Genomic DNA, 10,985 nt, shown 5'->3' on the forward strand with positions numbered 1-10,985 from the left:
TCAGAATACAGTCTACTACAGTGTCTAGAGAAATAAATTAAAAATATAACTAGTGATAAAGAAGGAGAGTCGATACCTGCGAACGCCGTGCAGCTATCTTGGTAGTCTCCGAACTCTGAAGCTGCAATCAGTAACCGCCGTCGTGACCAAAAATGCTTGGATCTGCACACGAGATGTAGGGAGTAATGAGAGTACATCCAACTCAGTAAGTAACAAGTCCAAACTTTGGACTGAAAGGTAGTGACGAACTCAACCGGTACAGATAAAATAGAAACAACTGAACATAAATGTAGGCATGCTTTCAAATTAAATAGGCAACTCAAAACAGTAAAGTGAAGCAGATCCGAACAGTGTAAAGAATATAACTATGTTATCTCTACATGCCAATGCACATGCTGTATGTGATGCACCATGCTGTCAGCCTCATGTGCTCACACTCTCGAATGCTCAACCACTCGGTACTGTATATGGCTCATACGGCCCAGGGAAGATCCATCCTGGAACTTATACATCACTGACTATAAGTCACCCAGTACCGAGGAAGGCCAATCCAGCCTTGTGTAGAAGATCCATCTCCAGGTATCAAGTACTTCAGACAAGATCCATGTCTAGGGAAGATTCATCCCTCAATAATATCAATCGCGCTCATTGGGGGTGTGTTACAAACTCCGGAGAGGCTCTTACAGTCCAAGCACTATCATAAAATCAGTATAACCATTGCGGCGTGCATTCCGATCCCATAACTGTCACTCATAATCAGGCTCTCAGCCTCACTCAATCATTAATCTCTCCAATCTCACTCACAGGCTCACAATATCATGAAAACTAGCCCGAAATAATGATATGATGTATCAATAAATAACAACTGAGACTGAGATATGATATGAAATGCATGAACATGACTGAATGCGTAATATCAATGAAATCAGTGAGATGACAACAAGAAACGACCACTAGGGGTCCCAACAGTACCAGCATAAAGCCTAAATATGATATCTAGCATGATTGACAGCTCAATTACTTTATCACATGATGAAAATACGGATATCAACCAGATAGAGTCACTATACAGTGCCATGGAATCAATCAGACCACAATTCTCATGGTGCACGCTCGCACGCCCATCACTTGGCATATGCGTCACCTCAATACCAATCGTATAGCACATAGTTCGGGGTTTCGAACCCTTAGAACCCAGTTTGAAAGTGTTACTTACCTCAAACCGAGAAAATTCTTACGTCGAAATGCCTTTGCCTCTAAGGGATCAATTTCACAAGAAAAGTACTAAATCATAACCAAAAATCCGAAATCGGCTCAAACCGGCCTCCGGGCCCATGTCTCGAAATCCGACAAAAGTCACAACACCCGAAAGCACATTCACTCACGAGTCTAACCACACCAAATTTATCAAAATTCGACACCATTTGGTCGTCCAAATCTCCAAAATCCACTATCCAATTCTCAAGCCCTAAACCCCCAAACTATACTTCAAAATCTCACTAATTGGGTGGGGAAATCAGTAGGGAAACAAGTTTTTATGATCCAAAGTGAGTACAAGAATCTTACCTCAATAATTACCTCGAAAATCTTCTCCAAAATCGCCTAAGTCCGAGTCCAAAATGTTGAAATAAGACTAAAATCGCGAACCCTTGCTTTTAAACCTTCTGTCCAGACTTTTCGCATCTGCGGACCTATTATCGCACCAGTGACGCCGCATATGCGGTGAAAATACCGCTTCTGCAGAAGTTACTTGCACCTCCAGGGCCTGTACCTGCGCTCCAAGTTCCGCACCTGCGAACGCGCATCTGCGGCCCTGGCCTCGCTTCTGCGGAGTCAATCTCTCCTAGCCACCCCCGCACCTGCGTCCACTTGTCCGCATCTGCGCTACCGCAGGTGTGGGAAATTCTTCGCACCTGCGACCCCCGTCCTTCATGGCCTTGCTTGCATCTGCGATTCATGCCACGCTTCTACGTGCTTGCACCTGCGGTGCCCACTCCACAGGTGCTGTTACACCAGTAGCAGCATCTCTTCAGTTGCTTTATCAACTCAAAAATCAAGTCCGTTAACCACCCGAAATCTACCCGAGGCCCCCGGGACCTTAACCAAATATGCCAACAAGTCATATAACCCAATACGAACTTAGTCGAACCTTTGAATCACTCAAAACAACACCAAAACACCGATTATACCCGGATTCAAGCCTAAAGAACTTCTAAACTTCCGAATTCTACAAACAATATTGAATCATACCAAACGACACCTGACTGACCTCAAATTTTGCACACAAGTCATATTCAACATTATAGACCTAATCCAACTTCCTGAATCGGAATCCGACCCCGATATCAAAAAGTCAACCCCCCGGTCAAACTTTCAAAAATTCGACTTTCCCCATTTCAAGCCTAAATCAGTTACAGACCTCAAATTTACAGTACGGATACGCTCCTAAGTCCAATATCACCCAACAGAGCTAACGGAACTGACGAAACTCCATTCCGAAGTCGTCTTCATACTATTCTGACTACGGTCAAAATCCTAAGACTTAAGCTTCCGTTTTAGGGACTAAGTATCCCAAAACACTCCGAAACCAAAACAAGACCTCCTGGCAAGTCACATAAGCAGAAACATATACGAAAAATGCAGTAAATAGGGAATCGGGTCGTTACATGCACACACTCATCTGCTAGATTTCTCAAGGCAGGTATGTGCTGCATTGCCTTCATGGAAGGATGTACTAGTCTTGAGTGCCACAATTTTGTGTCATGTTTCCCTTTTATTACTGCTGCTCCTACTACTGGTTTTGTATGTTCTTGGATAATGTAGAGGTGATCTCGTCTAATTTCACTTCTCTATTTGAGGTTATGAAAACAGTCGATGCAATAGTAATACCCAACAAGAGTCGGGGTCGAATTCTGCAGGGAGCTATATGAATGGGTGTTAGTAGTATATATCATAGCGCTTGAGTATGCATATCTAAATTTACACTTTCGCAATAATTGGTTTTGTTTGAAAATCTAAATTAAACTACGATTGCGATTCAAAGAAGGAAACTAGGAAATTATTTTTGTTGTTTTTCAAATAATATAAAAGTCCTAGGGCTATGACCTTCACCTAGGTGTTTGCCTAATGAATTGTAAACTTTAAAGTTTATTTTATTGGTCGGGGTGTATTATAGCTATCAACACTCAAGTACCCACTCAATACCTCTCGGTTAGAGAGTGATTTTGCCCAATTTGGCTTTCTCAAGTCCAAATGGGTATTGGAAAAAATAGTTGATAAGAAGCTCAAGTAGGGTTTTACTATCTCTAGGTTCAACCCTTTAATTAGGCTTATCAATCTCTCGATTGACCCAATTTCTTGCTAGCCAAGTTTTTCTAGACTGAGTCTCTCTTTCTCAAGTAGAGACCAAGTCAAATAGGTAAGAATTAATATTTACAACCATTAATTCATCAAATAAAAGCAAGAACAATGCTAGAAAATAAACACCCAAACATAAACAAGCAATAAATCAAACACCCATTAAGTTTACACACTAGGGTTGGGTCACAATCCTAGTAAAAATCTAGCTACTCATGCTTAAATTGGAAGAAAGAGGAGAAGAAATAATAATTAAACCCATATTGATAATTAAAATGATGAAATCAATATTCAAAAAGCTTAAAATAGCAAAAACTACTAAAAAGAGTAAAAGAAACCGTCTACTGTAGCAGCTGATGTCAAAAGTTGACCTAAAAAAGTGAAACTCTTCTATTTATACAGAGCTAAAATTTTCGGACAAAAATACCTTTTCGGAAGTTTTGCAGTCGCACAATTCCATATGCGGTCCACCTTTTTATCAGCTTGACAGGAGTGGAAATCCGCGGCCGCATAATTCTGATCTGCGGCCGCACTGCTTTCTTTCTACGGTCCGCACAATTTTGAGTGTGGTCGCACCTTGCTCTTATGCGGTCCGCACAAATGTGAGTGCGGCCGCATGGCTCTTTTTTTGTGGCCGCACAATAATTGTGCGGTCCACACTTTGAGATGCAGGTTCTCTGAACTTTTGCTCTAACCCAGCTTCTGCGGCCGTACAATTTATGTGTGGACCACACTTTGCACATTTCTCTGATGGGAACTTCTTCACAACCTGCGGTCGCAGATGATATTCTGCGGTCCGCACTTCTGAGCTTTTGTGTCTGTTTTTGTCCTTGAGTTCAAATTACTCATTCTTGAGTTGGATTTCATCTTGGGAGCTCATCTTCCAATATTCCTGCAATTAAGCATATTTTATCAATTTTCGGGAACACAATTAAGCGCTTTTGGACTAAAACAAAAGTTAAAAAGTGCTAATAAGTAGTCAAAATCCTCACTTATCAGAGGCCATCAGATTCTCTACCAATTCCCATCACCTTGCCACTGTAAAGACCCTGAAGAAGACAGAAATCAGGAAAGAATTTTACAGTACAAACAAGGTCCTTGGTCAGCTTGGCTACTGAAAGCAGATTAAACTTAAAATCTGGTACATGTAAGACATATCTGATCCTCTGACCTCCTAGAATTATTGCATTTCCTATATCAGTTATTTGTGACTTGTTACCATTTGGCACCTGCACTTTTCTACCTTACTGATTCCCTAATTTCCTAAGGTCAATTAGTTCTGCTTTACAGGAAGTAATATGATGAGATGCCCCTGAATCTATAATCCATTCAGTACCATAAGTTTTGGATAGCAGGGAAACAATACCTGCCATATTGGCTTTGCAGTCACCAGACGATGCTGATTTGTTTAACAAATTCACCAGCTGCTTATACTCCTCTTCTGTAAAGAAATGGCCTTATGACTGACCTTCAACAGAGTTAGTTCCCTCAATTGTTGTGTTGTTCACATAGGTTTTTAAACCAGTACCCTGCATTATCTTCTTTTTACTTTTGAAATCAGGTGGATACCCCACAATTTTGTAACCGTTTTCCTTTTAATGTCCCTTATACCCACAATGTTCACAAATCAAAACAGGTTTCTTTCCTTTTATCATTTGTCCTCTTCCAGCTAACATGGTTAATGGTTCCTTGTTCAAGTCTATTACACCAAGAGCTCGTTGACTCTCTTCTTGTATTACTAGGGCATATGCTTGGTTTACTGTTAGTACAGGAGTTTTCAATAGAATTTGACTACGAACATGAGCATAAGTCTCATTTAATCCAACTAGAAACTGCACTAGATGTTGCTGATAGAATATTTCAAAAAATGGTTATGATTCTTTGCAATTACAACCACGACCTGGTATCAAGGTGTCCTGTTCATCCCAAAGATCCTTCATTTTAGTGAAATAAGTAGTAACAAAATCTGTACCTTGAGTTAGGATTCCAATCTGAGTCCAAAGATGATAGAATCTGGTTAAATTTGATTTGCCAAACCTTTCCTTGAACTCAACCCATACCTTTGAAGCATCTGATGCATAGACTATGCTCGGAAGCAATTCCTGCAAAATACTCCTTCCAATCCACGAAATTACCACAACATTACATTGCTCCCATATATCTGCTAATTCACCTTTGTACAAGCTGTTCACACACGTTCCTTTTACGAAACCTAACTTATTTTTTCCCAATAAAGCCAAACGCATCGACCTACTCTACAATCCGTAATTTTCTGGACCTGTGAGCTTGATATCTATCAAAGTTGCTCCAGGTATATCAGACGGCTAAAGGTAGAGAGGATGACGATAGTCGATTTGAGGTGTCGAGGTATCTCCCATGGCGTATATTCCTAGAACTTATAACTGTGAATCACCTAAGTGAAGAAGGAGCATTATCAATTTAGTATCAACTCCCCTAATCGCTGCTCTGATACCATGTCACAATGAGAAACCTCCATTGGAAGTCATCGTACATTCTAGAAGATAGCAGAAAGAAGAGAAAGAGTGAAGGAAGAAGAGATGATGGGAAATGAAATTCTGTATATTCATTCAGTGATATAACAGTACATATATACACTCAACTCACATGTGCATTTAACCAATTATCCTAACTGGACACGTGACTTTTAATAATATTTAATAATTATTTATAATTTCTATATAGAATGTATACTTTTAAGGTTATTTGCACATAATTCAAATAATTCAAATCATAATTTTATGCTATTTATGTCCGCGCATCGTGTGGGTACTAATACTAGCATATAATAAGGGAAAGTTATAATCTTCTGGCAAATTTCCCCCAATCTGATAATGACTAGAGATAAACCTTTACCAAAACTACTATCGGATGACATATTTGAACTATTTGACCTAATGTAGGAACAAATTTGTTTCACAAAAAAGTAAAAAGTAAAAAATACCACCATCACCAAATTGTTGTCATGGCAGGTGGTACCTCTTTCTCCCTTCCCAATTTTTTTATTTTTTCAGAAAATTCCCAAGGAAATCCGCAATCACTACACTTCGAGTGTGCACTGCATAACCTGCTTACTTACAATAAGTCACAAACTATACTGAAAATGTAAATCGCACTAAGCAAACCCGATACAACAAACTTTGACTGAGAAGGATATTGACAACGAGAATCGATCCCAAGTATCTCATATGGAAAACCAGTCACCTAAACAACTCTACTAACACTTGGAGGCTTCCCTTCCCAAAATATTTATGGGTTTTGCTAACTTACTACATAATTATAGTAGGTTAGCAATATACACATATTTGATTTGCCTTAAATACCCTGATTAGCACACTAACAGCAGATTAATAAGAGGGGCTTTAGTGTCTTTTTGTCAAAATTATCACATGGTTGTCCTGTTCCTCTTTCTCTTTTCTACCATGTCCCCCTCGTCAATGGTGACTACCCACAGACAACAAAGAGGAATTGAAAAATTAATTAAAGATAAATAATACTTTTTCATTTTAGAACCATTTGGCTTACGGAAATATCTTTTTAGTGTTCTTTCCTGCTCTTTTCCTAAGTTCATTTACTATGTGCGCAGATCTGAAATTAGAAGATGCAACACTAGTTTTATTGCCGACCTCCGTGAAATTATTGTTGGAGGAATTGTTATTGGGTTTTGAGGTATTCAAATCAGATTTCAAAGCTAATACTGGGTGGTTTCGAACAATATTTTTGACATTTTGAAGAAGCAGAGGAGGAGCAAAGCTTGTGGAGTGGAACTGTCGAACTGATATGAGATTGAAATTGGAGACGGGTCTCTTCCTTGTTCAATGATTTAGAAGAGCTGTTTGGTTTATTTCTTTGAGTAGCCACAAGCCCACAACAATGTTTTCTCTTTTTTGCTTTCTCCATGAACGATGGCTAGATGTAAAAAGAACAAGAGGGGAGAAGAGATCTAGGTTTAAGATTTGATGTAAAAGGCAAAAAAGCCCTTATTCTTATGCTTATTTAAATGTATTGTCAGGGGCATTTAAAATGTGCCTTACTACAACTAGGGGTGATCATGGTTCGGTTTGGGTCGGTTTTTCCCTATAAAAAAACCAAATCAAGTAAGTCGGTTTTTTAAATATTTGAACCAAACCAAACCAATTAAGTCGGCTTTTTATCGATAAGGTTTTTGTCGGTTTTTCGATTTTTTCGGTTTTTTCGGTTATTTATCGATTTTTTCTTAAATATGAGACATACACTACCAAACACATATTCCGTCGACTACATTTTCAACGTAACATTATAAAACTAATTGCTCTTTGAGAAATCTATCATTTACCAAAATATATTAATGATAATTGACTCAAATAGTGATGAATAATTTAAGTACTCAATTAAAAATCGATTATTTTTAACATGAAATAAATTCTTGTACTTAGCAAAAGAAAACTATCAATCAAACTAGAAGACAAAGAATTATATTATTATAATTGCAAAGAACTAGACCAAAAATACAAATGACGTACCATAAAATTTCAGAAACTTTATATATATATATATATATATATATATATATATATATATATATATATATATATATATATATAAATAATAAATTTATATAGCTACTTTTATAGTCGGTTTGATTTGATTTTTTCGATTATTTTTTTATTAAAACCAAAAACACGATTTTTAAAATTTAAAACCAAAACCAAACCAAACCTAAAAAGTATCGATTTTTTTAGTCGTTCGGTTTTAGGTTTGGTTCGATTTTTTTTTATGAAAACCCCTAACTACAACCATGTAGGTTAGCAAAACTCAATATTTATTAGGTGAAAAAAGGTCACTTATGGGCTGTATACACTCTTAAGATTTGTCCTTTATAAACTCCGTTTATTTATTAAAGTAAAAAGGCATAGCGCATTGGTGTTATAAGTAATAATCAAACATTGAATCGACTCGTTATTCCAATTTGGTTAACTGGCATAAGATTATGTTCTCTTCACTTATAGATCAATGCTACAACGTCGAACAAGACACAAACATAACAAATTAAGGGGAGCGGTAGTGATTTTAGAGAAAACATATTTTTTCTATTCATTTTATATTAAGTAGATAAATTCACTAAAATCTGACAGTACTGGGACCCCAACAGCTCAAACCCATGACTTTGTTCAATGACTCTTCAGTTTTCCTAAACTTCTCGCCGGAGATGGCCGCCGCAGAGGCCGCCGGAGCTGTCGAGAATCTGCGAGCCGATGTATTTGAAGCAGGTAAATTAGTCTTAGCATAGTGGTGCAGTGACCTTAAAGCGTAGTTCCATCTTGCAAAACCTTGATCTTTTAATGCCTCTACTGCTCCAATACTTGCTGCTACAATCCATGCCGATCCCTTTGCTGCTGCACTCATCTTCTTCTTAATTTCAAATATTGCTCAGGAGGAAAATTATGTAACTCTTTTAATTTGGTTGGTGGATTTGAGGATTCAAGATCTTGGGTTGTGAATATGTAGAGGAGAGGTAAAGAAAATGAAGGTATAAAACTAGAGGCGGATTTGCCTATAGTTTAGGAAACACCCACTGTTTTGGATTCACTTGCTTAAAGTAATTAATACAAAGTACTCGTTAAAAAAGGGACGGCAGCTATGCTGGCAGAATTCTTTTGCTTTGGAAAAATAATAGGATTACTGTATATTCGCTATTAAAATTTAAAATATATTTTTTTATTATTTTATTGTCTATTTATATATCTTTGTATTTATATATAAAAAATATATAAATTTTATAAAAAAATTTAGCTATTAAATATAAATAATTTTAATCCATACTAAAAGTGATTTTTGGCCAAGTAAGTTTGCTGGTTAGGTTGGCCCACGGATTTTGGACTATATAAAATATGGGTTATTAGGTAGATATCTCCGTTGTATGTGTACGACCGTAACGGAAAACCGTGGAAGAAAATGTTGACAGAAAAAGAAACCCATTAAATAAGGAATTATAAACTGACGATGCAATGAAAATAACAAGTGGAATTAGAGTAAAAAATTATTGTAGTATTTTGTGTTCACATCAAAATCAATTTATGGAGAACATTTATTTTTTTATACTCCCATCTATTATTTCACCATAATTGAATATAATATTATTATATTAATTTTTAACTTTTAAATTCAAATTTTAATATAATATAAATATCGAATGAGAATAAATATTTATTAGAGTTATACTCCCTAAACCACTAATAGGAGGAACAAAACGGGAAGTTGTGGTTTGAAACGAGGATAGTACACACAGTTAGCAGGAGGATTGAATAGCAGCTATTTGGTGTACTTTATTGATAGTACACCGATCTTATAATTATAGTTCAAATTACGAATCATTAAATATTATATCAAGGGTTATACAACAATTCGTGGTATTAGTATTACAGAATCCTTTTTTATAACGATTAAATTGATATAGTATTGACTCTTAAATAATTGAAGAAAAGTGATATTTTCATTTCTGTAAATAATTACTACATTCTATTTTCTTTGTTGAGCAGGGTTTATCATATTTTAACAGATTCTAGGCATTTGAATTAAAAATTTTGATTTTAAAATCAACTATTTGTATGGAATGATATTGCCGTTAAATTTAACGCAAAGGAAAATAGAGACTTTTTTTGTGTGGAAACTTTCTTGCATATGCTAAGATGCTTCCTGTCTAGACATTTTTTGCTATCGGACATTCCATCGGTATATTTCATCAATGTTTCTCTTAATTGTAGGTTTTACCTATTAATTTTGCTAATATAATCAAAATTAAATTTGTCCACACTCCACAGAATGAAATACCTACCAATTTAAAATAATAGACTAAAAACAAACATGATCAAAGAAGTTTAGTTGCCCCACCTAAAACAATTTTTAACCACCTATATCATTATACTAAAAGTTTTCCTTAATTATATCAAAGAGATTGAACAATTTACATATAGAAAAATTATTTTTACAGTATTCACAGCAGTTAGGTGCCCACTGGCCTATTATTATAATTAGTGGTTTGGTCATTCCCATTTAGATTTGTCAAACAAACTTAGAATTATCAAGTCTCGGGTAAGCCATTTTGTTTAGTTTTTTCAGTCATTGCGTACGTCTCTAAATGGGAATGTAGCGGAACAAGTTGTTTGCAACACATGAAAAAAACCTCATCTTAGATTGCCTTGTAATCGATCGAAATATATATTGGCAGAGGCAAATCAGAATTTAAGTAATTAACAAAAAATAGTCGTTAAAAAAGGGTTTAAAAACGACGGACGGAATCCTTTTGCCAAGTAAGTTTCCTGGTTATGTTGGCCCACGGATTTTGGACAATATATAATATGGGTTGTCTGATTATAAAGTATAAACTGAGGATGCAATGAACATAGCAAGTAGAATTAGAGTAAAACTTTATTAACATTTTATGTTTACATCAAATTAATTTATGGAAATATGTATTTTTTTATGCTCCCATCTTTTACATATTTCACCATAATTAAATGTAATATTATTATTGTTTGAACTCAAATCTAGATCTAGATTTAAATACTTAGATTTTCTAATAGAATAGAGTTAATCTTAGCCAATATTATTATCTAAAAGATTGTTTAACT

At 36.0% G+C, this 10,985-nt stretch overlaps 1 protein-coding gene across 1 annotated transcript; it reads right to left on the reverse strand.

Annotated features, from left to right (window-relative positions):
- Positions 1 to 4,952: 4,952 nt before the first annotated feature.
- Positions 4,953 to 5,603, reverse strand: LOC138895547 (uncharacterized). Its single transcript, XM_070180247.1, has 2 exons — positions 5,418 to 5,603; positions 4,953 to 5,204 (listed from the first exon to the last, which is right to left on the reverse strand). The coding sequence occupies exons 1-2, from the start codon at positions 5,601 to 5,603 to the stop codon at positions 4,953 to 4,955; spliced, it is 438 nt and encodes a 145-aa protein (XP_070036348.1).
- Between the last annotated feature and the right edge of the window lie 5,382 nt (positions 5,604 to 10,985).

The sequence above is a fragment of the Nicotiana tomentosiformis genome, chromosome 7 (assembly GCF_000390325.3).
Source record: "Nicotiana tomentosiformis chromosome 7, ASM39032v3, whole genome shotgun sequence".
In the NCBI taxonomy this organism is placed as follows: Eukaryota; Viridiplantae; Streptophyta; class Magnoliopsida; order Solanales; family Solanaceae; genus Nicotiana; species Nicotiana tomentosiformis.

Excerpts from the sequence above, each read along its gene's own strand:
- LOC138895547 (XM_070180247.1), bottom strand. The coding sequence starts at position 5,603 with ATGCGTTTGGCTTTATTGGGAAAAAATAAGTTAGGTTTCGTAAAAGGA. Across the intron at positions 5,205-5,417 it reads ATGCATCAGATGCTTCAAAG|CAACATCTAGTGCAGTTTCT; the intron begins GTATGGGTTGAG and ends ATATTCTATCAG.